The sequence below is a fragment of the Bos indicus genome, chromosome 24, assembly GCF_029378745.1.
Source record: "Bos indicus isolate NIAB-ARS_2022 breed Sahiwal x Tharparkar chromosome 24, NIAB-ARS_B.indTharparkar_mat_pri_1.0, whole genome shotgun sequence".
In the NCBI taxonomy this organism is placed as follows: Eukaryota; Metazoa; Chordata; class Mammalia; order Artiodactyla; family Bovidae; genus Bos; species Bos indicus.
This window is the reverse complement of record NC_091783.1, coordinates 22578715-22606465: the sequence shown is the minus strand read 5'-3', so window position 1 is coordinate 22606465 and position 27751 is coordinate 22578715. Positions and strand designations below refer to the sequence as shown.

The following is a 27751-nucleotide window of genomic DNA, read 5'->3' as shown; positions in this document are numbered from 1 at the left end:
TAACTGATTAACTACTGGAAGCACAATAGAAATCTGTTGTAGGTGGAGTATTTAAAAACAATGACAGCCAGTTCACATCCTCAAAACATAATCTAATAAAAGCCTGTAATATGCTGAACATCTGACTGGGGTATGAAACAATGTCCCCAGATTACATTTTGACCTTGAAAAATTAAGTCCAAAATGAACAGAGGTAGCATGTTGACTTTACAACAGTTTATCCCAGCAGCTGTGCTGGCCTCGTTGCAATCCAGCACGGTGACACGCCATATAATAGCCAACCCTTTTCTTCCAATAGTGATTTCCACAGAGGAATTACAGAGTACTTTGGGAAATTATGCCATGAATATTCATGCAGTGCACATAGTGGCAAAAACTGAAGAAAAGCGGTCCAGTAAAGCTAGTAGCTCTGCTGAGAAAAATCTGGATCCTTGACTTTACGTCACTGAACATCGGCAAGGCCAGGCTTCCTCTTGACTGCATGAGGCAAAAGACCCTTCCCTGTAAATCAGTTGCCTTCCACCCAGAACACTATGATTTATAGGAAGTTTTCTGCTTCTGTGAGAAGTTAATCAAGTGCTCTCATTGCATCCTTATCCCTATATGTCTTTCATTTTTCAATATATTAAACCAAAACCCAAAAGTTTTAGTGACACTATGCCAGTCTTCTCTCTCCATGGGATTCTCCAGGGAATAATACTGGAGTGGGTTGCCATTCAGGATTAGTGCCTGGCGAATCCCATGGACAGAGGAGCCTGATGGCTACGGTCCATGGGATTGCAAACAGTTGGACATGACTAAGCAACTAACACTTTCATAGACAGGTGAATAGCTACCTTGCTAGATATGCACAAACCCTAACCTTATAGTAAAATTTTCATTGTGTATTTCAAAAGAAGCCAGCATATTTCTCACATATACAAAAATTTCTCCCATTGAGTATATATATGAGTTGATAACTGACCTCAAACTAAAAATGAGATGTTCTCTGTCCTATCAAAATATGCTAATTTTATCCAAATTGCTAGTTAATGCTATGTGCCAAAATCATCTACAAAAAGATACCAGAGAAAACACCATGCCAAGAATATCTCAGCGTAAAAATTAGCTTTCATATTATTCTTTCATAATAAATTATATGTTTAATTTCTGCCACATTTTTTGTTATCTACAGTAGATATGTTGAGCTAAAACAGTGGGAAATCTTTATGTGATGAATAAATATCTTTCCTTTTCCATCCATCAGATATTTTCTCAATGATTTCTGACTCCAGTGGGGTGATGGTTTATGGACGATATGATCAGTTCCTACGGGAAGTTCTCAAGCTACCCACGGCAGTTTTTGAAGGTCCTTCATTTGGTTACACAGAACAGTCAGCGAGATCCTGTTTCTCTCAACAGGTAGGAAACAGCTTGTTTAAGGAAGTATCTCTCAGCGGGTGCTGTCTTGCGTGTCACTCCAAGCCCCTGTTTCTTCATCATAACCTGCAGTGCGGCTTCCAGCTTCTGACAAATGACTTCTGAGTCAGTAACTGAGTGCGGCACATCTGGATAATAATCGGTGGTGCTTCCTGACCTTGAACCAGCATCGTGCAGAATTCTTTATTTGCACTGTCTAATTTAATCTCTACTAACAAACCTATTGGCTTCCTTGGTGGCTCAGTGGTAAAGAACCAGCCTGCCAGTGCAGGAGACGTGGGTTCAATCCCTGGGTCAGAAAGAGGGAAATGGCAACCCACTCCAGTATTCTTGCCTGGGAAATCCCATGGACAGAAGAGCCTGGCGGGCTACAGTCCATGGGGTTGCAGACTCAGGCACAGTTTAGCGACTAAACAACAACGGTCCTAACTAACCCTCTGAATCATTTGTTATGACCACACTATCTAAATGGCCGAATTGTCACTCAGCCTCACATAAAACCCAAGTCTGACCCAACACTGTGTCATCAGTGTTTAGCAAAGGAGACAAAAAAGAATCTCCGCACATGCCCTGTGGGATCTGGGAGGCCCTAAATCATCCGCTAAGTTGGAGTTCAGAGCCACATGTCTTAACTGGGCATGGAGCAAGTCAGCTGAAGGAAGCTGCATAGTCTGGAGGGCTATCCATGTCTGTATCTGTCCAGTCATGTGGAAAATCGACATGTCTAGAACTATTCTCCAGCACAGCATGGTAGAGGTTTAGAAATCCATGAACTGAAGGTTTGTTTACAATTTTTAAAAATCCAAACTCACCAAGTATGTGACATACTTGGTCCTTTAAATAAGCAAACAGTGCTTAGCAGCCACTAAACAGCTGCATTTACTGTCCAGCTAGAAAACCTCATCTCTCTGTTTACTTGGTGATCTAAGAGGTCAGAAATGCCTCAGCACCCCTGTAGGTCAAGGATGTATACAGAGTCATCAATGTATCCATACACTCAATAAGAGAAGGGATAGTTTGATACGCTAAGTATCAACTCTACTCCCTGAGAAACTCACTCAGGAAGCCTTGCTGACCTTTCCCATGCCCCTGCCCCCAGGCTGGCATGGCTACCTGATCTCTGTCCCCAATTAAGCATGCTCTTCTTTCTATTTCCCTTTCAAGCTGGTGACGTCAGAATGGATCCATTCACCTAAGTCTCCTTCTATACAGCTTCTTCACGCAGAATGTCTCATTGATCACCAAGTCCAGCTAGTTTCACCTCCTCTAATTGTCTCGGGTCGCTTTCCTCATCATGCTTGATTGCCTGGCCTCTTGCATTAAACCCCAGACTAAACTCTCCTTCCCTGGATATACTTGTTTGTACATTTGTTGATTTCACGTAGCCCATTATAGAAGCCTCAGGAAATATACCAATGCCTCAGAGTATTTCTCATTAAAAGTCAGCTACAACAATAGGACTTTTTTAATCTAATGGGATTTTATATATTTAAGAAGAATTATATAGGATGTTGCCATTGCTCAAAATGAAGTATCCTAGAGATTTCTCATTATATCATCTTTTACACACCCTCAATGATGAGAAATTTATATATGTTGAAATCATAGCATCTTTGTTTTACTTCCAGGAGTGATTTTAAGCCAGTACGATGAAAGGTCAAAATGGATAAAACCATGTGAAGTAGAAATAGAGGCAACATAAATAAATAATAAGACCAGTTTGTGTTTGTGCTTCATAAACTGGCTATAGCAGTAGCTTGAATGATGAAATTCCAAAATTGTTTTAATTGCTTCGTTGGAAAGTCACCCCAAGTGATCGTTTTAAAACACAGTATTATTTTAGACATATGAATTGTAGTAGCTTTATAAAAAGTACTGTCTCATTACTTATGCTTTATATAATTTCTCTTTTAATAATAATGCTAGGGACGTCCCTGGCGGTCCAGTGGTTGAGATTTTGCAGCTGGGTTTGCCTCCCAGTGCGGGGGTGCGGGTTTGATCCCTGCTTGGCAGCTAAGATCCCACGTGCCTCGTGGCCAAAAAACCAAACATGAAACAGAAGCAATATTGTAACAAATTCAATAAAGACTTTAAAAATAAAATTATTAACAATAATAATGTGAACAACAATCCTATAAAAGCTTAAGTTATTTAGTATTATGAGGTGTGTGTATGCATAGTTGCTCAGTCCTGTCCGATTCTTTGCAACCCTTTGAACTGTAGCCCACCAGGCTCCTCAGTCCATGGGCTTCTCCAGGCAAGAATACTAGAGTGGGTTGCCACATCCTCCTCCAGGGAATGTTCCCAACCCAGTGATGGAACCCGAATTTCCTGTGTCTCCTGTATTGCAGGAGGATTCTTTACTCACTGAGCCATCAGGGAAGCCCAGTATTTTGAGGTAAATAACTAAATATATCTACCAATAAAAGCATTAATAGAAGGAGACCAAAACAGTTATTTTTTAAATTATAAGGACAAGTGTAAGATTTAAGTCTTGAAAATTTACTATGCTGCTGCTAAGTCGCTTCAGTCGTGTCCGACTCTGTGCAACCCCATAGATGGCAGCCCATGAGACTCCCCTGTCCCTGGGATTCTCCAGGCAAGAACACTGGAGTGGGTTGCCATTTCCTTCTCCAATGCATGAAAGTGAAAAGTGAAAGTGAAGTCGCTCAGTCACGTCCGACTCTTTGCGACCCCATGGACTGCAGCCTACCAGGCTCCTCTGTCCATGGGACTTCCCAGGCAAGAGTACTGGAGTGGGGTGCCATAGCCCTTCATAAAACTATCCCATCCACCTTGATATTCTAATTCAGATTTTTAAGTAAAATAGTTACTTTGCATGTAATTTTTTTGTCACTCATACTACTAAAATTTCATGTATTAGTAGAACTTCTTTGGAGAAGGAAATGGCAACCCACTCCAGTATTCTTGCCTGCAGAATCCAGTGGACAGAGGAACCTGGCAAGGAACAGTCCATGGGGTTGCAAAGAGCCTGACACGCTTGAGCAACTGAACAACAAGCTTTACAAAGCTGTGTGTCCCTGGACTCCAAAGCAACTTCCTCTGCCAGCATTCCTGAAACATTCTGTGAAATTTAGTGATTCTAGACCTGAAGCAGTCAAGGAGTCTTTTTTTTCCCTCCCCACCCCCGCAAAATAGACCTTCTTTTGTCATTTTGAAAGAAACTTATAGATAAGATACATTTCTTTTCTACATCAGATAAGTCCAGGATAATGACCCAGAAGCCAACTGAATTGCGATTAAAAAAAAAATATATATATATATATATATAAAGAAAGGAGCAAAAAGATTTTTTTTTCCTTTAAACCCTTTTAACAGGGAGGGGAAAGCTCCCTCCAAACAGGATTTACTCCTAATCTTGTATAGCAGAACCATTCACATTAGCCACAAAATATTTAGTTTTTATGGAAGTTGAAGAGGTTAACTGTTCTACACGTTTAGAAGACTGACTGATTTGGAAACTGTAGAGCCTGCTATGATGTACTATTGGGTAAAATTTTATGATGAATGCCTACTCCCGAGTTTTGCTCATCATTTTAATCCTGTCCCTCGTGTATGAAAAATGACCCTCTCGAAATTGTTTTCCTCCTTGTGATAATATTGACTCAACCTCAGTAGAGATAATCCAGTCCCGTGTAGGCTCAACTATGAAAAGCAATTAATGTTTTCAATTCAGAACTAGTTTCGAGCTCTCTTTTTTTGTGTACTAGGGGTTAATTAAATGTCTTGTTTCTTCCATCTCAAATGATATTTACATAGCAGGTAAGTTAAGATTATTCTCGGTTCTAAATTTTTGTGGGGTTTTTTGATGCAGAAAAAAGTCACCTTAAATGGTTTCTTGGACACGCTCATGTCAGATCCTCCCCCGCAGTGCCTGGTCTGGCTGCCCCTTCTGCATCGACTGGCGAATGTAGAAAACGGTGAGTAGTTACTACTGGGCTAAGGCAATTTGTTTAACCCTTCTTTTAACTTGAAGTGACATAATGGATTTACAATGTGTTAGTTTCATGTGTACAGCAAAGTGATTCAGGTGTATATACATATATATTTGTATATTGTTTTCATAGTCTTTTCCTTTGTAGACTATTACAAAACATTGGGTTTGGCTCCCTGTGCTGTATATAGGTCCATGTCGATTATCTGTTTTATATATAGGAGTGTATATATGTTAATCCCAAACTCCTAAGGCAATTATTGAAATTAGGCTATCAAGTCTATAGTTATTAAGCCACCATCATTGTTTTAGGAGGTCTGTTTAGTAGTTCTGATTTTTAATAGACCTGACCTCTCTCCCTGATCAGCAAAGCCCTATCGGCACACTGCAAAGTTACGATGGTCCATTCTAAAAACTTATTAAATATCACAATCTCAGTTACAAGTACGATGGTCCATTCTAAAAACTTATTAAATATCACCTCTCAGTTACAAGTAAGATGTGGCTTTAAAACTTCCTATAACTGAAGAAGAACCTCAATAAGGAATGTGACATTTTCTAGTATTTGTTTTAGGTGTGAACTTCCACTCTTGGCATACCTGGCATTGACTCTTTCTTCCTAAGCACTTGAGCATGAATAGGTGGAGGAGATGGGGAAAAAAACTGGATGGTAGCACCTTGCTAAGCTTTAGTCATATGCTCCAAATTGTAAGCTTCCAATGGCTGTAGTTATGCAAAAGAAATGAGTAATGTAACTTTTGTCATGTGCTTTTATTTTTATAAAAGCAAGTATTTCTATGATAAAAGTAATTACTATTGGCATATCCAAACTTGAATATGAAATACAGTTCAGAACAAGGTTTAAAGAAATTTAAACAGGGAACAATTCAATGCCTCCATCTGCTGTTTAGATATTCTCATTTATTGTTTAATTTAACTCTGGGAATTCTCCAGCCTTAAATAGAAAATAATTTATCCCCTATCTCTTACTAGAATCTTCTACACATTTCTTTAATATAACTTGGGGTTAAAGTTAGCTTAACTTTAAATTCCCATTTAGAGCACTTGGTATCTACACTTATTATCTCTCTTAGTTCAAGTTATAAATTTATTCTGTTTTGCTCATGGAGAAGATTTAAAGAAAGATCTCACTAGAGTCCCTGTAATCACTACCAATCATAGGGTTTTTTATGCATCTTGTTCGTCTGCTAGAGCCAAGAGCAGTCAAAATCCAGATCATGTGGGGTGAATTCATATTACTGTTTGCAGTCTGAGAACTAGTCATTCTCCAATTATAAAGTTGTAATTTCATGCCTCCTTTCAGTATTTCCTGTTGCAGGAAATGAGTTCTTTAAACCATGTCCCAGAAGAGTTGTCCCTAAATTCAAGTCTTTCCCAAGAGCCAGAAAAGGAGGATATAATCCTGGTTCAGAAGACAGTGTTCAAAATTTGGTTATGTCTTTGTTTCTACAGTTTACTTTTCATCTTTATTTTTTTTATTTATTGCATTATTTTCCCTGGCTGGTTAGCCAGAGAGTAACTTCGCCAAAGGCAAGAATTGTTCTTGTTGTTGTTAGTATCTTTAACTCATAACATGCAATTACTTGGATCTGATCATTTGTTAGCTTCGAATCTCATACCTTGCCTGCTTTGTAACTCAAATTTCCTGCCAGAGAAAGTGTCTCTTGAACTATCTGAATTAGAACTGAATTCAGATAATTTGTCCATCTCTTTGGGCCCCTATCGATCTACCTCTCAGAAAATTTTTTTAAAATCTGTTTATTAAATGAAGACAATGTCACTCATTAAATAAACCCATTAGCTAGTCTATTTTTTAAAAAAATAACTGAATATTCTCATCGTCCAGTTTTTCTACTCTCCTCCCGTCTCTTCTTCTTTCTTCCTCTTGTTTTCCATTTCTCTAATATTTGCTCTCTACCCACTACCCACTGGATGAACCCATCTGTGTTCATCCATTGTGCTTCTGAGTTTTCAGTGAGCTGTGCTGGTCTCCTGGAGACAGAGAGCATCTGGGGGGAAAGGCAAGCCAGTTTGGGTAATTTACATTCTTGTAGGGTAAGGGATGGGAGTAAGAAGAGTAAACAGCATTACAAAGATGTGCTGTTAAAAGAACCCCTCTCCTCCAGCCCACTTGATTTCTCCCACCCCCACACACATGCTGGAAAAGAGTCGTGAGAGTCTAGGAATAAAGGTAATACTTCTCTCAGACCAAGCTATCATCAGAAGTCTTGTTATTCAGCAGAAAAATGCAATTCTTGTTGGGCTGTATTTTTCATTCTTCTGACTCATTCTCTTGTTTCCTTGTCTTTTTCTTCGTTTGCTTGCCCGTCAGTCTTCCACCCGGTGGAGTGTTCATACTGCCACAGTGAGAGTATGTTGGGCTTTCGCTACCGATGCCAACAGTGTCACAATTACCAGCTCTGTCAAGACTGCTTCTGGAGGGGACATGCCGGTGGTTCCCATAGCAACCAGCACCAAATGAAAGAGTACACGTCCTGGGTAAGTTGGGTGTGTGAGTGTCGTCCAGAACACAAGGGAACAGCAAGAGAACCAGGGGGCACACTTAACTTCTACTCTCACACTCCTTCCTTCCCCTCCCACTGCTCCTCTTACGGGGGTTACCTGTTGAGTCTGAACCCAGAGTAGCTTCCTAAGACAACATATAAGAACACTCCAATGATATTACTTCTTGGTATACAGATAATTCTGTATCGATTTAGGTGACAGCCTTCTGGAACATAATCTCCTTTTCACAGTAAGTGAAGGTTCTTTTCAATTTGGGGTGGGGTTGTGGGCATTGCCTAAAAAGTATTGTTAGTTCCTTTTTTCTTTCTGGAGTTCCTTAAGGGCGTGACTGGAATGTGAAGGAAAGACATGAGAGCATGAGGGTTTAATGATGCTGTTTCATGTTATTTGTTTATTTATTTTTTGGAAGAAGGCAAAGATTGTGGTTATATTAGAAAATCATCTTTTCATGAATAGTGCACGTGACTAACTCGCTGGAGGTGATATGTGATACTAACATGCTGAAGGTAACCTGTCCTTGTGATGAACGTATTCTGATCCTTAGTATGATAATCTCCAGGTTCATCCATGTTGCTGCAAATGGCATTTTATTCTTTTTTATGGCTGAGTACTAAGAATATGCATTTTAAATCAGAATGTTCTTTGGAGGAATCATTATTAGGAACTGATATTCAGTGCAAATATATTAATTGTTTAGCACATGTCGTAATCTGAGTTCAAATAAGAATTCTTCACTAAGGCATTGTATACTGAGGGTTTATTCCAGTTCAAATGCCACCTGTTACTATGGGCTACATCACCTGCTGAGAACTGATATGCTAGCGCAGATCATGAAATACAATTTAGTATAGACGGTAGGAGAAAATTTTCTTATTGACAGCACATTACCAGTTTTCAAATGTTGTTTAGTCACTAAGTCGTGTCTAACTCTTTCGTGACCCCCTGGACTGTAGCCCGCCAGGCTCCTCTGTCCAGGCAAGAATACTGGATTGGGTTGCCATTTCCTTCTCCAGGGTATCTTCCCAGACCAGATATCGAACCCGCATCTTCTGCACTGCAGGCGGATTCTTTACCACTGAGCCACCTGAGAAGCCCAGTGTGTTCTATCTCAAATCCTAGAGAGCTGGTGTTTGAAGACTAACCATTTTGTAATTGTTTTTGTGTGTGTGTGTGTAAATGCTGAAGTTAAATAAGGCTTTTCCTTAGAGGTTGTGGACTCTGCAGTTATACGATGGGACAATGTCTTTGCAGAGTAAAATAGAACTCCTCACGAGGACAAAGGAGCGCCAGTGTTTATGGGGTGAAGAGCTGTTGTTACTGCTGTTCCAAGTGTTCTAAGAATTCTGTCTCCCAGCCAGAGTCAAAGAGGGATTTTGTGGACGGTGCTGCCATGACTTAGCTTTTAAATAATGAGGCTGAAAGTCACTTCCTTATATTGCCAGTTGTGCACTCTGTGTGTCAAAGAAAATGACAAAATTATAAATCTCTTCTCACTGAAAGGAAAAATTGGCATGAAGATTTATTATATGTGGTAGACTATTTTTGATCATCTTGGCTGTGAAATATTAAACATTCCACTGGGCTAAATGAAAAAGAGAGAGTTCTCTGGAAAGAACATGAACTTTAAATTCTGAAGACTCAGGCTGAAGTTCTGCTCTTCCTTCTAATTGGATGTATCCAGCCGCACCTGAAAATCTTGCTTCTGGATTCCTGCAAAACCGCCCACTCCTCTCCTGCCTTCCACTCCCATCCCTCTCAAACCATTGTCTGTTCTTAAGGAGAAGCAATCCTTCTAGAATCAGGTCAGCTCTGAGATTTAAGTTGTTCATTGTCTCCCTCTGCATCTGAGATAAAGACCACAGCCCTGGATGTGGTATATAGGACTTCAGTGGTCTGCCTCCTGCTTTCCCTCTCCAGAACTAGATCTCCTGGCCTTCCTCCTTCTGGATACCTTCCAGTCCCCTGAATTTTGTCAGAAGGACTCCTGCTGTTCATTAAATCCCAGCTCGGATGTTCTGGCCCCAATGACTGCTTCCATATCTCACAGCATTTGCTGACACTGTACAGCCAGCGTCAGGTACCCTGGTGGCTAATTCCAAGCATTCTGGTTCCAGCAATGAGCCAACTCCTTGACTTGGAGTAAATTCTCAAAGAAGAGTCCCTGAATGAATAAATGAATATATATCATGGAAGGGCTTCCAGGTAGCACTAGTGGTAAAGATTACCCGCCTGCCAGGGCAGAAGACTCGGGTTCGATCCCTGGGTTGGGAAGATCCCCTGGAGGAGGTCATGGCAACCTACTCCAGTATTCTTGCCTGGAGAATCCCAAAGACAGAGGAGCCTGGTGAGCTAGAGTCCATGGGGTTGCAAAGAGTCAGACACGACTAAAGCGGCTTAGCACGTGGCATAGTATGAAAGCAAATCATCTAATAAAATGTTACGTAAGTGTTGATTGTTAACACTTGAACCTTTGTTCTTCCTTCCAGAAATCACCTGCCAAGAAGCTAACCAATGCGTTAAGCAAGTCTCTGAGCTGTGCTTCCAGCCGTGAGCCCTTGCACCCCATGTTCCCTGACCAGCCTGAGAAACCACTCAACTTGGCCCACATCGTGTGAGTATCTGCCCTCCACACTGAGAGACAGCTCTTCGTTGACACGTGTGCAGATCCATACAAAGACAATTTCCTATCAGTTGTCAGGGACTGAGTTTTAGATTTTATTTTCTTAAAGAAGAATGAAAATCAGGTGATTATATATATATATATATATATATATTCTTTTTCTTTCCATGAAGAGGTATACAATACTTCTGCCCGGAAGTACAAGAATGCAGCGCCATATAATTCACCTCGAAGTGGGAAATATTCAAAAATTTTATAGTTATAAAATACAGATGTTAGTGGAGTTTACACAATTGGACATTAATAATCAATGGAATTACCATGATCAGCCAATAGTAAAGCATCCTGTACCTTAACATCATGTGTGCTTTGAGTCCCTAATCCAGAAGCCCCCTGTCTCCTTTCTCTGCATCTTAAAGATGCCAGCAGAGATGGAAATTATTGCTGTTCTTATTGTTTTCTCCCAAGTTACATAACTTTAGAAGAATCATGGCCTGTGTAAGGGAGGGTTGAAGTGGAGGGATTGCTGGGGAAATTCAACAGACGATCCAAAAACGGACTTAAAAAAATTTATCCAAAGTGTATGTGAGTTTGAGTAGCAGAGGGAGTAGGGTCAGGGAATGGTGCTACCACCCACCTCTTCCATCTCCCAAAAGCTCAGAAAACAGGAGGTTCAGGCAGAAGAAAGTATTTCTTCCTCGGTGATGCCTTGGGCTCAGAAGAAGAAAGAAGTTCATTAGCTATTTTGGGGCTACAGTTAGGAATTGTGTAGTCACAGGGGCCTCAGGGAGCCTCTAGAACAGGCAGTTCCTCTCCTGAACTGAATTTTGTGTTGTGCAGTTCAGCACAACCTTTTGTACTGCAGGGCCCATGTTTGCCTGTTGACATCAAGAGGTGGGCTGACGAGACCTCTGAATGTTAGGAATCCACCAAGACAAGGTTATGCCTCAGGTGACTGAGAGCATGGCCCCTTAGAGGCATTGCGGTGGACCGCAGAGCCTTAGGAAGGCAGTGACTCTTTCCCTGATGGACCTAAACAGATCCTAACAAACAACTGTGCTGAGCATGTCTGAGAGATTTGTATAAATCCCATGGGCTTTGTTTGGTTTACTTCTGTGTGCACTCTGAGGATTCGTTGTCCCCAGCAATCCGCACAGTCTGGAAGCATCCAAAAACTAATGTAAACTGGTTCTGTAGAATGTGGTTGACTTATTTTTGGAAATTTTCCTCCTAAAAATAAGCCTTAAAGTAAACCAGGGGTAGAAAGAGTGGGGAAGTATCCCAAAGGACCAACCGCTTGCAGAAAGTGATCTCATGCAAACTGTTCTAAAGTCTTGACTTACTTCCCCATAGCCGGGGACAGTCACTTAGCTGTCCATGAATGAACAAAAACTGAGAGTAAGTTTGGGCTGTCTGGCTGAGCCACAGAGTCACTTGCTATCAGGCCTCCTTGGGGTTACCCTTCAAGAGAGCAGCATTCAATCCGAGCTGATGGCTGTGGGATAGATACTTAGAGGGTGGACAGGGCGGACAGCCTGGCTCCAAGAGCTGATGGAATGAGGATGAGGCCTCCCACCTGGAGACAGAATTAAGAAACGAGGCCACGTGTGTGAGTAAGGCCAGCCTCACGTCAGTCACACTGGGCTCTGTGCCCAGTCAGCGCTCAAGATTGGGAGTGTGTGTGGGTGTATGTGGGTGTGAGTTAGTTGACCAATGAGTAAAAATGTTTTATTTATATTGGCAATATGATCTGATATGTTATTCACTGAACTGAGGGCATCAGCTACACAATTTGGATTCCATGGAGAGTTTCAGGATTCCCCTAAAATTCTACATGAAATGTGCCTTCTTCTGCTAAAAGTCCCATATATTTAACCAGATGATTAAAACAGTCCTTGAATCCAAACATTGATCTGTATTCATTGATGTTTCCATGGTGAATGTCAGTTTTAAAGGACAAATTGAGATGCCTTCTTATACAGTAGTTAGTGCATCAGTTTCATAAAAGACAAATTGTATGAAATATTTAATTGTTGAAATAACACACAAGAAATTCCAGATGTACAATATCCAATTGATATTAGAACAGATTTGTTCCTATTATTTTAGCTTTAGACATTTTTATAATTATTATTCCCCAGATGTTATTTCCCTGAATAGATATTCATGTTCTTTTTTATATGGATGGGGATATCTAAGACTTCTAATCTGAAAATATACTGTTCATTTAGCTATTCTAAATCATCATATGCATGTAAAAGCCACTTAAGTGGTGATATTTTGGTGTTTTGGCATTTGTTCTTAGCTATTGTATTGCTTGTAAATGTTATCATGATTAACTGTCTCTATTCTATTCAATTCTTTTGCTGCCAAAAGAGATACTTGGTAAGTAGTTCAATAATCTTCAGTGCACTTATAAGGACTTATAAAATTATAAGTGGTTATGAGACACAAAACAAGTGAGAGACAAGAGGCTAGTTTAAAACTAATTCTGCCTTAAAGCTGAGCACTTTCATTTTATGAAAAGAATGCCATTTATATAAAATGTCCTTTGCAAACATCTTGTCCAGAAAGGAAACTTTGCACTAGGCCTCTGTGACTTTTTCTGGAGCTATTTCTTTTTCAAAAGACTAAACATATTTAAAATTCTTAACTGTGACCCATTTGTTAGATAAAGTAACTTGCCATGTGATTGTAGAGGAAATACGTCCCTTTGAAAACTGCTATTTGGTGCCAAGGTTAGCCCAAGTCCCAGGTTCAACATTTTCATGATGAACCTTACACATAAGGCCATTTGCTTGTTGTTGTTCAGTTACTAAGTCATGTCTGACTCTGCGACCCCATGGGCTGCAGCACACCAGGCTCCTCCGTCCTCCACTATCTCCCAGAGTTTACTCAAATTCTTGTCCATTGAGTCAGTGATACTATCTAACCATCTCATCCTCTGTCATTCCCTTCTTCTCCTGCCCTCAGTCTTTCCCAGCATCAGGATCTTTTCCAGTGAGTCAGCTCTTCCCAGCAGGTGGCCAGAGTATTGGAGTTTCAGCTTTAGCATCTGTCCTTCCACTGAATATTCAGGGTTGATTTCCTTTAGGACTGACTGTCTGATCCACCTTGCTGTCCAAGAGACTCCCAAGAGTCTTCTCCAGCACCACAATTCAAAAGTGTCACTTCTTCAACTCTGGGCCTTCTTTATGGTCCAACTCTCACATCCAGAAATGACTATTGGAAAAACCATAGCTTTGACTATATAGACCTCTGTCAGCAAAGTGATGTTTCTGCTTTTTAATTTGCTCTCTAGGTTTGTCATACACAGTGTATTAAAGAGCAAAAACTAAGGAACTGCAAATTCAGCTTTGTGGTGACCAGGTTCAATAGAGTAAATGTACCAGGCCACTTAGAAAGCATTCCAGATCCTCTTGTTTTCTCATTTCCTAGAGAGAGAACGAGATGGAGATATTTATAAAGAGGCAAAAGAAAACCAAAAATGTCAACCTGATTTTTTTCCACTTTTTTCAAAGTTAAAATGAAAATATTTCATTCTGCTTAGTGTTTTAAAATCTGATATAACCTAACCTTTCAAAATTCACAGAGCACGTTTGTTTGAAATTAACACCCTTCTTATAAAGTGAAAGTGTACTGCTCAAAGCAGAATTAGCTTTAAACTAGTCTCGGGTATTAGGCATATCCTAGATAAGTAGTATAAAACAATGTTTTCAGAATTTTGGCTAATATGTCTGAATAGATTCAATAATAATCCTGCTATTTTGACCTCACCAAACATAGAATGTGTCTTTAAAAAAATTCAAGAACACAGTTTAGCACCAGGTACTGGGAACCTAAAGTTTCAATGAATTTTTGCATTTTGTGCTGACATTTTAAAACCTGCCATGTGTCATGTCCATTCTCATAAATACATTGGGACAAACATGTCTACTTTTTTCCTAGAAATCTCTTCGTTTTAGAATCCAAACTAATTCCTGTTTCCTAAGATAAAAATTAAACCTTCACAAATTTGACTCGTGATCGAGTCAACACAAATCGATTCTATAGGCTACTGTATTCATGTTTCATCTTTTAAAAAATTCTGTACTGTCAAACTCACATGTAGTATTATAGTGAAACCAAAATTTCCTGACTCAGAACACCACCCTGCCCTGTCACCCAGCTTCTGACCTCTGAATCCCTTCTCATCGTACCATGGAACACCTAAATCTAAAATGAGGCTAAAAACTGCTTGGAGATGAGGCAGCGATCTTAGCTCTATCATTTCACCTGAACTAAGACCTCACTGATAGGGAAAGAATAACAAGGTGAGGTGCAAATTAAGATGGGATGACAGATGTGATGCAGTTGATGTTTAGGCTTGTGGGCAATTCTGAGGAATATTGAACCCTATTTTCTTCCTCTAATAATATAGGGGGGATAAAAAGTGTTTATGGGCTGCCTTGCACTGTATGTCCAGATAACAGAAAGTCAGTAAATCCCTATGGTGCTTAGTTGCATCTTCCCTTAGAACAAAGGTCAAAGAAGGCGCAATAGGATTTTGCAGCTGGGACCTTACAGACAGGGAGTATCAGGAGAGGGCCATCTTCATGTGGAACACAGGATGAAGTGTCTGTACAATCCTCCTCTTTCCAAGAGATTTGGAGTCTGATTATCCTCAAATTTTCTGGGCTTCTCTTTTTAGAAGGCAGTGCGTGCATGCTCAGTCACTACTCAGTCATGTGCGACTCTTTGAGACCCTGTGGACTGCAGCCCACCAGGCTGCTCTGTCCATGGGATTTTCCAGGCAAAAAAACTGGAGTGGGTTGCCATTTCTTTCCAAGGGATCTCTGACCCAGGGATTGGACCTGCATCTCCTGCTTTGGTGAAAGCTTCCCTGGTGGCTCAGATGGTAAAGAATCTGCCTGCAATGTAGGAGAACTGGATTTGATCCCTGGGTTGGGAAGATTCCCCTGGAGAAGGGAATGGCAACCCATTCCAGTTTTCTGACCTGGAGAATCCCATGGACAGAGGAGCCTGGCAGGGCTACAGTCCATGGGGTCACAAAGAGTCAGACATAACTGAGCAACTAAGCACACTCCTGAGTTAGCAGGCACATTCTTTATCACTGAACCACCTGGGAAACCCATTTAGAAGGCAGTTGGCTGCCTCAAAATCCTCACTCCATCCAAGAATATGACTCTACAACAAGGCTCAAAACTCAAGAATAAACATTCCTGTGGCATCCAGAGATCTTCCCCGCTCAATGTTTAACAGACATTCTGTCTTCTCAAGGAAATTTAAGTTCCCAAAACACTTCAAGAATTGAATTGGAAAATGTAAAAATTCATGTTGATCCTGGGTAAGATAGGAACTGGGCTTCCCAGGTGGCTCAAGTAGTAAAGAACCTGCCTGCCAAGCCAGGAGACATGAGAGACGAAGGTTCAATCCCTGGATCAGGAAGATCCCCTGGAGGAGAGCGTGGCAACCCACTCCAGTGTTCTTGCTGGAAAATCCTGTAGACAGTCCATGGAGTCGCAAAGAGCCAGACATGACTGAAGTGACTTAGCATGCATACACACAAGATAAGAACTCTGATTTCCCAGCTTCTTTCCTTGAGGGATTGGATAGTTTTAACTTGTGACTTTTACTTGTTTTAACTTTCCATCCACATTGTGCTTTTTTTAGGCCACCCAGACCTGTAACCAGCATGAATGATACCCTGTTCTCCCACTCTGTCCCCTCCTCAGGAAGTCCTTTTATTACCAGGAGGTAAGTTCCAGTCCTATTATAAAACAGACTGTCTCTTTGATAATGAGCCTTGATCCTGTGGCGAGAAAAATATTCTCATGTAAGCCAAGAGCAGAAGATTATTATTAGCAACTCGTTTGTAAATATCTGTCACAAGGCATCAATTTCATTCATTTGGATGCTTTTGTAGAGGGCAGGGATGGCTTTGGGGATGAAAGTCACCCCTGGAAACTTCACTTACAATCCATCCATAGTAAGAAGGCACGGTATGTTTAAGTTTTACTTCTAACACACATGCATTATATCTCATTGAAAAAGTCACTTTTATAGCACCTGGAATGGCCCCATTTAACCTGAGGAATTGGCATCTCAAGATGCAATAAGGAATTATGATGGACATTCTGAAGCATCTCATAACATAAAATTCCAGGTATATAAGAATCTTCTTAGTAAATTCTAGAGTTCTTGAGGCTGGAGGCTCAAATCCAAATTTGGACATACAGTTTCTACATAAGTAATTCATGGATAAGAATAAGAACTTTTAAAAAAGAGAGAGAGAGAGTGGATACAGGTCTCATTTTTGCACAAAGGCCCATTGCCATGTAAGCAAACAGGTGAAGCAGATACTTCTGAAACCAGCACAGTGACTAGGCAGAGGTCAAGACGCACTTCAAGTCATTTGATCAAATATCACAAATAAAGCACCAGGGAATTATTTTAGAAATACAGGGAGAAGGCTCACAGGAAAGCAGGAACAAAGGTGAGGAAAATTGGGATGAGCAAATGAATGAAAGATTTAAAATGCCTTTGAGTAGGAAAAAATAAATAAAATAGCCTCATGTGTTTCAAAAACAGTCATAATCAATGCTTTCCTCGAAGAGTTGCTAAGGCATCAGTTTCCCTGTAATATCCTGGGATGTTCTAGTGAAGATGTGCAGATAGTGAGACTTAGAACACTGCTGGTTTTTCCCTTGAGTCCCTGGATTTGCCCGTCATCAGGAACCTGAGATGAAGACATTCCCCATAATTGTAATTAGTGGAATAAACAGAATGTGGTCATTCATGATGTTTCCTTCCTATAAATCCAGCAAGTCTGTAACAAATAGAAATGGGGAGGCAATTGAACGACAGAACATCCACAGTGAAATCCTATGGTTGAAGCCCTCAGTATGTTCCTTTAGCATTCCTTTTCAGAACCACCAGCAAATTCAACCATCCTTTCTAAAAAAACAAAATTACAAACTGTAAAATCTGTTAGAAACACAGGCCTGTGCCTCTATGTCAGGAAAGAGATTCTTGTATTAGGAAGCTCTGCATTCTGTGAATGTCCAGCAGAGATAGACCCCATCCTTACTGAAGGTCATTTTATATCATTTCAGCTCGGACGGTGCTTATGGTGGATACGTCTAGATGGATAACATGGCTTCTTCTACTCTAAACTATTCCTATAATACTTTGAGCTGTTCTGCTTCCTCCAGGGTGCATGGTATCCCTTGCACCCAAATGATCCCAAAATAGGATCATTTCCCTTTTTTCCCATTTTCAGTCCTTCTAGAATGTTCCCTCTGAACCACAAGCACGTTGTTCACAATTTGCAGTTCTTGCTCTCCTCACAGAGGTTGGCCTCTGGTTTCTGTTTTAAGGGTGCTGTTCAATAAAGCTGTGTACACTGAACATCTTTCCTCTCTGAGTGGGCCTTGCTCTGTCCATGGGAGGTTTTAACAAGGTCTCGTTGTTTGCATCCCTCAGGTTACCTGAGGGGATAAGTGCATCCAGCCCTGTGGCTGAGGAGCATTCACTCATAAAGCTGTATGTAAATCAGCTTGACCACGGCACACGGTCAGTATCCCAGCCCTGAATCACTAATCGTAGAAGTAGTTCCATAGCTAGACTGCTGGTCCTACGTCATCACTAAAATCCCCTTGTAGTTTGGGGATTTGATGGAAAAACAGGTCTTCTGGGGGTTCATGAAATTCCATTGAGAATTTCCAACTTGAGCTGCACTACTTGGCTCTCTTCTCTCTTTTCCACTTCTCCACTTCTTTTACTGATTTTATGTCTTCATACCGGTATGTATGAGATGTGTATGTGTGAAGAGTACCACATTGGATCTCCTTCTTTGGATGATTCTCTGCTTTGGTACAGTTTGTAAAACCCCAGATGGTGATTCCTTAGACTCTTGTATTAAAGAGGCTTGTGGAATGCTTCCAGCCCTAACTGGATGAGACCAAGACATCACATGGCTAGACCATATTGTAGTAAAAGACTTCAGGATATATATCCTTCTGTCCCACTGGGCTTGGACCAATTTTCCCCCAGGTAAGCAGTCTGATTCCTACTGAAGCAGCAATTTAAAAAAAAAGAAAACAATTTCAGACTGTGAGTGCTTAATTTTTATTATTTGATAATGCTGGTGGTGATCGACTGTTGATTTCTTAGCCGTGACCATACACTAAGGTTCATGGAAACCATCATGCCAACTGTGGACATCAGTTAAAGGCACTGATCTCCCAACAACTGGAACTGAACCAAAGAAATACGACCTAGAGCTCAGCCCTCACTCCTACCCCATTGTAACTGCCCCTTTGAAAATCTGATAAAACCTAAACAAGCCGAGAGTGGTGCTGGTCAGTGTTAAGGCCACATTAAAAAAGTAAAGAAGTTTGCCATGAGGTGTTTTATTTAGTCTGAGTTTTTGGTCTTTGGTGTAATGACAGATCTTACAAAGATAAAGCAGAATGAGGATGAACTGAAATCACTACTCCAGAATCCTTGCCACAAACTCTTGGCATTCCTCACCTAGAATCCTTTACAAGCGTACACTTTGATCTTCAAAAGGTGCGAGGGTCTATCTTTGAAGTCTTTTGACATCCTAGTAACCTAACTCACACATATTTATGAGGGTGTAACTCTGGCTACTACCACCATCTGCCCCATCCCCTCTTCTGATATCTATTTCTAGCTACATACTTGATTAACTTTTCCCTTAAAAGAAAAGAGGGAATTCTCAAAGATACTCTCCCTTAACCCTTTGAAGTCTGTGTGTGTGTGTGTATAAGAACTCAGTGATGTTTAGCTGTTAGATACAGTGTGGATCAAATAATGCAATTCATGAACTAATTCACTTCATTCATTTTCTTGGTCATAACTATATCCCTAAACCTAGATTATTTTTTATAAGTGCATTAATTTATAAGAAAGGGAAGCATATTATCACCACTAGGTAAAAAGATCCAATATATGATGTATGATATATGATAGGGCAGCCGCATTAAACTTATGAAAGATAGCTTGCCATTATGGCAAATATTATTGCAAGAGCTGACCACAGATTTGGGCCCAAAAGGCCCTTTTTCCCACCTCACTGCCCACAGCCTTGTGCCTCTCTGAGTATCTGCTCTGTCTCTTTCGGCATCATGCCCCCTTTGTAAAATCTTAATTATCTGCCCAAATCCTTCCCTCATTTATGGAGAGAGCTAACCAGTCCTTTCTTGTGTAAAATGTTTCACTAATTATGGCTATTATGGCCATTTCTTCATACAATAAGGGCATTCTAAAAGTTTGAATGGTTAGATTCTTTTACTTTCAATTTTAGAAACATCTCTTCAATATTTTTGCACATGCAACCTCTAAACTCTTAACTGCTCACAAAAAGAATCAGTTTGGCTATTATGTATACCATCTAGCCAGATCTGATCACTGTCCCAAATGTTAGAGCCTGGCTTATGATTCATAGTGTTGAACACAATCTAACATACTCTTTTCTGGTTTATCATCATGTTATTTGGTTAATTACTAATACTGTCTCAGGTCCAGGGGTACATATGGGGAAGATAGGCTGCCTAACCACGCATTTCCCAAATCCTGATTCTTTTCAATGAAATAGCATTTGCAAGTTATTTTTGTTGGTTGACTGGTTGGTCAGTTGGTTGATTTGCTTGGATTTTCAACCACAGAAAGGCTAGTTCTCTGTGTCCCGTTTCATTTTTTCAAATGAAACTTTGCCTTCCCAAAGAGTCTTGACCTAACAATCCAGATTTTTAATCTGATGTATAATATTCAAACTAAACTTGAAGCATTTATGCTTTGGTAATCAAAAGCGAATAGAAACAAAACTGAGGTACTGAATTCAGCCTTTGCTTCTGAAAATCAGTTTTCTTCATAGTTAATATTTTCTGAGATTAAAGCCTTTTCCTTTTCAGTCAGGAAAGTAGATAAATTTATAAATCAGCATCATAAAAACAGATATACACTTAGAAATCAACCACCTGAAGATTTCTTCTTGCTTTTTATTCTTTAGGGTCATGTTGTATGAAATTTGAAATAAACACTCTCTGCAAATATTTATCCCATGTAGCTTTCTTTATTCCCAGAGTTCCACTGAGATGCTAGATTTTTTTCAAACTTGAATTAAACTGGTCTTTGAACTCAACTCTGTTCCCTATACTAAAATGTTAGTGTATAATTAAATATGCAGTCACCTCTTCTTCACTCTTACTAGGGTTGCTTAGTTGCTGTCTGTGTGTGCCCCATACCCAACAAACGTTTTAGGCTTCTCTTGGCAAAAATACAATTGATAACAGCTTGATATTATCTGGGGAACACGGTAAATGTAGTGAATCACATATGACCTAGAATTCTTATTATTTCTTCCATGGTACCTGCTTAAAATGGTCTGACTTTCATGCCAGCCTAAATTGATGACAACTCATTTTCCCACTGAGACGCTGAGCTATTTTTATGCATGTTTGCTGATTTGCATGTGGAAGATATTTTACATTTCACATCAAAGATATTGAAGGCTAGAAACGAAAGGAAACAAGAGTTGTAAACAAATTATCTCTTGAAAAACCTGACTTGTGGACTCTTTTTTATTGTATTTAAATTAGTTTGATGACCTTGGCATAGTCTGTGTTAATTACAGTGATAAGCAAAATATTATTCCCAACTGACAGATAAGGAGGAAGCCACGTTTACAAGTCATTCTTCATAACCCCAAACACTAAAAAAATTATCAATTATTTAAGAATCAATAAAAAAGGAAATATCTGTTCTTAACTTACCATGGTTCAAATATCATTTTCCATTTAACCATTGTAATGATAATTATACATAATTTGTTTACATTATATTATTGCTCTAGGCAAGACTTTTATTTAAATCTTGTTACTTTCATGTTAAATAAAAGAGAAATATTTGGCTACAGCTACTGTAATAGCACAGCATAAGCAGAAGTGGTTTTTAAAACTATATGGCAGGTCTAAGCAAAAACCCAAGGAGCATTTGTTTGTGGTTTTGTTACCTAGCTTGTGTGCATGCATGCTAAGTCACTTCAGTCGTGTCTGACTCTATGCAAACCCTATAGACCATAACCCCCAAGGCTCCTCTGTCCTTGGGATTCTCCAGGCAAGAATCCTGGAGCGGGTTGCCATGCTCTCCTCTGGGGGATCTTCCCAACCCAGGGAGCGAACCAAGGTCTCTTAAGACTCCTGCATTGACAGGCAAGTTCTTTACCCCTAATGCCACTAGAATACCAAAATGTTTGCATTTAAGAAAAAATCCTGACATCAGTTGTCATCCTCTGAAACTAAAGGGTGGATTTAAATAAATAAATATAAAATATTTTGAAATCGTCTATCCTTCCAGAACCCATTGTGTCAGAGTGTGTGTGTGTGTAAAAATTTTTGGAAGAAGACAATTTATCTTTTTATATGTTCTTTCCCTATATTCCCTATAGAGTATAAAAAGGAATTGGTGAAAAAATAAGAGAATTTTTTAGAAAAGAATAATCTAAAGGATTATTTCCAGCCTCTTTTCTTTCAGCAGAACACATGAAATTCAAATTTCACCTGGTCATACCTCCTGGCTATGATTGTCCCCACACCTAGTAATGAAAAAATGTGTGCAGAAGGAAGTCTTTATACAGTGGCAGGGCCTGGTGAAAAGAAAATAAGGATAATAAGAGAAAGAGGCATGTGTACACACAATCTTAGGATGGTAGCTTTGCTTCTCCTTGGGATTCAGATTAGATAAGATTCATCACCCACAGTTGAAAGGAGCCCCGGGTAGTTTCCAGTTTCAGAGCTAAAAAGGAGGAAGGCATTTAAATTTAAAGACGAGCCATGCAGAAGATGGAGAAGCTCCAAGAGCTAGCAGTACAGAAGAGCCATTGGAATGTTTGACATCCCAGAAGCAGTCACTTCTTAAAAAAAAAAAAAAAAAACATTTTTTTATTGGAGGATAACTGCTTTACAATGTTATGTTGGTTTCTGCTGTATAGCAATGTGAGATCAGCCATAAGTATACAGACAATAGCCAGAGAATGGAAGCAACCTAGATGTCCATCAGCAGATGAATGAATAAAGAAGTTGTGGTATATATATACAATGGAAGACTCGTTGGAAAAGACCCTGATGTTGGGAAAGATTGAGGGCAGGAGGAGAAGGGAGCAACAGAGGATGAGATGGTTGGATGGTATCACCAACTCAATGGACATGAGTTTGAGCAAGCTATGGGAGATGGTGAAGGACAGGAAAGCCTGGCATGCTGCAGTCCATGGGGTCACAAAGAGTTGGACACAACTGAGAGCCTGAACAACAAATATACAATGGAATATTACTCATCCATAAAAAGGAACAAATTGAGTCAGTCGAAATGAAGTGGATGAACCTAGAGTCTGTGAAGTAAGAGTGAAGTTAAGTCAGAAAGAGAAAAGCAAATATCATATATTAACACATATATATGGAATCACTTCTTGATAAGGCTCTAGGTTCCAGTGTTATCAGATCCCAGAGGCCACAGTGAATTGGAAGTATCACCAATCTTCTCCAAGCAAACTGCCAGAGCTACAAAATGAAAGTTTAAACATCAAAATTACTCTATGAAATATCGTGAGGGTACATTGCTTTAAAGAGATCATCAAAAACTACTTGATGTCACTACCTTGACAACAATTCAGGAGAAAATTTGTGTCACTTTGCCTCCTTTCTTCAAGCTCCTTGTGAGCTGCAGAAGCTATTCTGGTAAAGATACTTCAGGTGAAAATTCTTTATAGACCCAAGTTTTAAGTGAAACCTGCCTCTTTGTCTGCTTTCTCAGTTCTTGATCCATTTCATTTGAGTGCCTTTTTTCCCCTGTTTGCATCATTCACTTGGCTTCCTCTATATTATTTTTTAAATTTATTTAATTTTCTCTTTTGGTCATGCCACACGGCATGTGGGAATCTTAGTTCTCTGACCAGACATCAAACTCACACCCCCTGCACTGGTAGCAGAGTCTTAACCACTGGACCACCAGGGGAGTCCCTTGGCTTCCTCTATCCATGGTCATAGTTTTGGCCTCCCAGGAATAAGTGATGAGGAGAAGAATTCGAGGTACTAGGTAGTATAGAAACCATGTGGACAGTGAAAACCAAAAGTCAGAAATGCTCTTGGCACTAGATGCTAAGAACTGTAGCAAAATAAGATGAACAGTTTATTTCCACAAACTCATAAATGTAGAGAATGTCATCCCTATATATACCAAGAACTACTTTCCCTAGGGATTCATGTGGGAAAGGAAAGGAACATGAAAGGAATTCAATGATGCCTTTGAACCAGCACTGGCAAGGGCCAAGGCAAAGAAAATGGCGACAAAAAGACAAGAGATGTGTACGTACATCTGCCAGTCCCTTTGAGGAAGGAAGGGCTGGGAAAGAGCAAGGCGGACAGGCAAGTGGAGGCGAGGAAGGAGAGAAGGGCCCAAAGCATTGGAGAGACAGAAAGAGTGAGCCATCAAAGGAGAATCTGGGCAACTGCTTGCTTTCTGCTGCCAACCCTGCACCATCGTGATGTCAACAGGTCTCCTCCAGTGCCCAGGCTTGCCAGTGAGTAAGTGGTAGGACACACCCAGCTTTGTTAACACATCACCTTTCTCCCCTAAGGCATCACCAGAGTAATTTGTAACAAACACATCCTCCTGGTTGATCCTCCCATGTTTCTTTTTCTTTCCTTCTTGCACACTCATCATCAGAGGTTGTGACTGTGTAATTATTAGGCCTTTGATTTAAGGAAATAGCACAATTTCTGGGACTGAAGGTTCAAAGTAGCATATGTAAGAAAGCAGAGAAATAGTTTCAATTGGAGGGAAGAATTTTGACTATTTCATAGTGTTTTGAGTGGTTTTACAGGGATCTGTCCATGGGGTTTTCCAAGTAAGAGTACTGGAGTGGGGTGCTTTCTCCAAATAGGTAGATCTATTTTGTGTTATTTTAAAAAAAAATGTTGAGGGAGATGACTGGGCAGTGGTAGGATTGTAGTTACTGGATAATGAGCGTAGAGGGCTTTGCTGTCTTAGCGGGATGGTGGGAAAACAACTCGAATGGCTTAAAGTGGTTGGCCCTGACAGCATGTTTCATAGTCTCAGAAGCTGAAAATCAATATGCTGTTACAAAAGCTTAGCTTCATCAGAAAAGTTAATTCTCCTAGAGCATTAATTTCATTTTTAAAGTCAGTTTTGTTTGTGTGCAGTTGTACTTTTTGAGTAATAGGTACAGTCCTGAAAAGCTGAATGAAGTCGTATTTAACAAACCCATGACTACCTACTCTATAGTAGATATTTTTTATACATAAAATTTGTTTTTAAATTTACCATAAGCCATACTATTTAAGGCATCTTTGTAGTATATATTATTGTAAATTACAAGAATTTCAGTTATAATATGCATAATTTTAATGTGATATTCATTTATAAATTGCTATATTTTGTGCTCTGTAGTCTGAAAAAGTGGTACTTTGTAGTAAAACCTTAAAACTTTTAGTTAAAGTTTTTGAGATTTTTAGTTGCTTTATTTAGCCATTCTTACATTTATGGGTTTCCCTGGTATCTCAGATAATAAAGAATCTACCTGCAATGCAGGAGATCAAACCTGGGTTTGATCCCTGGGTTGGGAAGATCCCCTGGAGAAGGGAATGGCTACCCACTCCAGTATTCTTGCCTGGAAAATTCCTTGGACAGAGGAGCCTGGTGGGCTACAGTCCATGGGGTCGCAAAGAATCAGACATGATTGAGCAGCTAACACTTTCACTTTGACAGTTTCATATTACATTAAGAAACTTTGGAAAAGTTGGGGAAGTTTGTGGTGAAAAGTCCAATAATTTCTATCCAAGTAATTAAACACTTGGTATTCAAACAGTCACACAGTTAATTTTTTTATTCTCCATGAAGGGAGAAAGGGATAGTTTTAAGTATATCAGTGTTGCAGGGCAAATTCTTAGCCTACAAAAGAACAAACTCTCTTTAAGCATATTACAAGCACAATTATAATACTAAGAATCAATATATTTCTCGATGAAGCATGCATATTCATTATAGTAAATCTTGGGTGACTTTGGCTTGGCCACATGTTATTAGTTATTATTTATATTTCTATGTATTCTTTAATAAAACTACATTAAGCTGTCATAAAATTACCAATTAAATGAATGTTCTTCCTAGTAAATATAAAATAATAAGAATTTGCTCTTGGTGGGCCTCTCTTCACCAGTTATAGACACAAAGTGTATGAATATATACATTTATAAGGTTCAAAGGTTTATTTCTCTGGAAGTTTTCCTTGCAGCTTCACAGCCAAGGTCAGGTGATTTGTGCCTGAAGTAGGAAAACACTTTTAATATGACACCAATCTCTAACTAGGTAATTTTCAATTCTCTGTTCAATACAGACAATCAGAGAATAGAGAGCAGGCTGCAGAAGTCAGCTTCTTGTGTGGGGTCTGAAGGCTGGCAGGACTTAGTGAACTACTCCACTGAACACAAGATAGTCTGTGAGGAATGCTGAATGAATGAATTGTCATTGTGTCTAGGCATATGCAATCTATTTGTTAGGCAAATAGCAGAGGTCAAATCTGGGATCATAGTGGGGCTTGTGTAATTGTAATTACAGTTCTCAGGCCAGGTTGCTACTTCTAGCCCAACTCTGAGGAAATCTAAAAACATCTTGAACTTTTCAAAGTAATCAAAGAGCTGTCCAAGTGGAGCTTGGATGTAGTCTTGGGAGTTTCTGTTGCCAGTTTCTGTTCTCGAATGCATTGCCGTGTTTACGCTCTTCTTGGCTTTCCCATCTTATTAACCAGCTCTCCTCCCAAGGACAGTGAAGTCGAGCAGAGCAAACTGCTGGCTAGGGCTGCTCCAGCTTTGCTGAAGGGCAAAGGGTAAGTTAAAGCCAGAGTGTGCTGGAACCCTGAATTAACTGAACTAAAAATGCAGATTTCTTGTGTCAAAGATGCTTTGTGTTTGAAAGACCATCTTTGATTTAGCCAAAGCAGCTTCATCATAACCCCATTAACAGCACCAAGTAGTTATTTTGAGTAGACACATCTGTGTTGTTACTTACTTTCCCTGATTTCCCTGTTAAAATGACTAAGCTTCAGATTTGATCTTCCAAAATATAATCTTTGCTTACAACCTATTTCAGTGTATTTACTGTACAGATGAATTACTTGGACTTAGTGGTTTGAAGAGTGCAGATCTGCATTCTTAAAAGTGACGACCTAAGTGGAAGTCTTTTTTTAAGTGAGTGAAATGGCACTGTGAATTTCATTGCTTGGATTTTGCTTGTGTTTTTTCATAGAACATCGCTTAGTTTTCCTTTACCTGCTTGGTCTTCTAAATGCCCTTACTACCACAGACTCACTCCTGCCTGCCCCACTTATTTCTGTCTACCTCTCCTAACAACATCCTTTCTTTCCTCCTGCCCTGTTTCAGGATAAAGTACAGCCTGAATGTGGCAGACAGGCTAGCTGATGAACATGTTCTCATCGGGTTGTATGTCAACATGCTCCGGAACAACCCATCATGGTTAGTGCAGGTTTGGCTGCTTGACTGTCCTGAGAGAGGGGAACAGTCTGATCTCTTGACAAGCAGTCTCAGCAAGGGGCAAAGTCACTGGGTGGCAGAGGTGTCACTCAAGTATTTTTTTAACCAATTCAATTAAAATATCTTGTGATATTACTTTGGACACTGCCCATTAATGTACCATAGAATTCACATTTTTGCTAATATCTTAGCTAAAGCACAAGTTGTGTAAATGGGTGCTGTGCTAAATATTAACATCTAGAGAAATCCAGGACTCTGGGTCCCTCTGGTCAATTCTGTGTTATATGTGCCATATCAAATTACTGCACGATGGTGATGCAAGAATTTGTCTTATTCCGAGGACTTGTGTGTTTCTGCCAATTTGGAGAACAATGCTCCATTCTCTTAAGATAGATGTGGAAAAGAAATAGGATGAGATCATACCATGGAAATCATTTCCTGAACAATGATAACATTGGGAGATATTGTCTTTCAACTCTTCTCTTACAAATGTTTCAGTGTACTCATCCTGATAGATGCAAAGCTTACTTTCAAATGTGTGAATTCAGATAAAGTATTAGAATAACGGCATTCCTAGAGTTTTCCCTTTCTATTTTAGTTGTGACATAGGAGATTCCTGCC

At 39.8% G+C, this 27751-nt stretch overlaps 1 protein-coding gene across 21 annotated transcripts in view; it reads left to right on the top strand.

Annotated features, from left to right (window-relative positions):
• Window positions 1-27751, top strand: part of DTNA (dystrobrevin alpha) — a 451246-nt gene that overhangs the window by 358075 nt on the left and 65420 nt on the right. For 7 of the 21 annotated variants that reach the window (XM_070778753.1, XM_019986575.2, XM_019986574.2 and 4 more), the window contains 8 exons: window positions 1247-1401; window positions 5255-5360; window positions 7728-7894; window positions 10408-10532; window positions 16215-16298; window positions 18027-18116; window positions 26389-26466; window positions 27020-27112. In XM_070778753.1, the coding sequence (XP_070634854.1) occupies window positions 1247-1401; window positions 5255-5360; window positions 7728-7894; window positions 10408-10532; window positions 16215-16298; window positions 18027-18116; window positions 26389-26466; window positions 27020-27112 (898 nt within the window). Of the gene's footprint in view, window positions 1-1246; window positions 1402-5254; window positions 5361-7727; window positions 7895-10407; window positions 10533-16214; window positions 16299-17656; window positions 17952-18026; window positions 18117-26388; window positions 26467-27019; window positions 27113-27751 lie in introns of those variants that run through there. The other 14 variants (XM_019986587.2, XM_019986588.2, XM_019986591.2 and 11 more) reach the window with 6 other exon arrangements.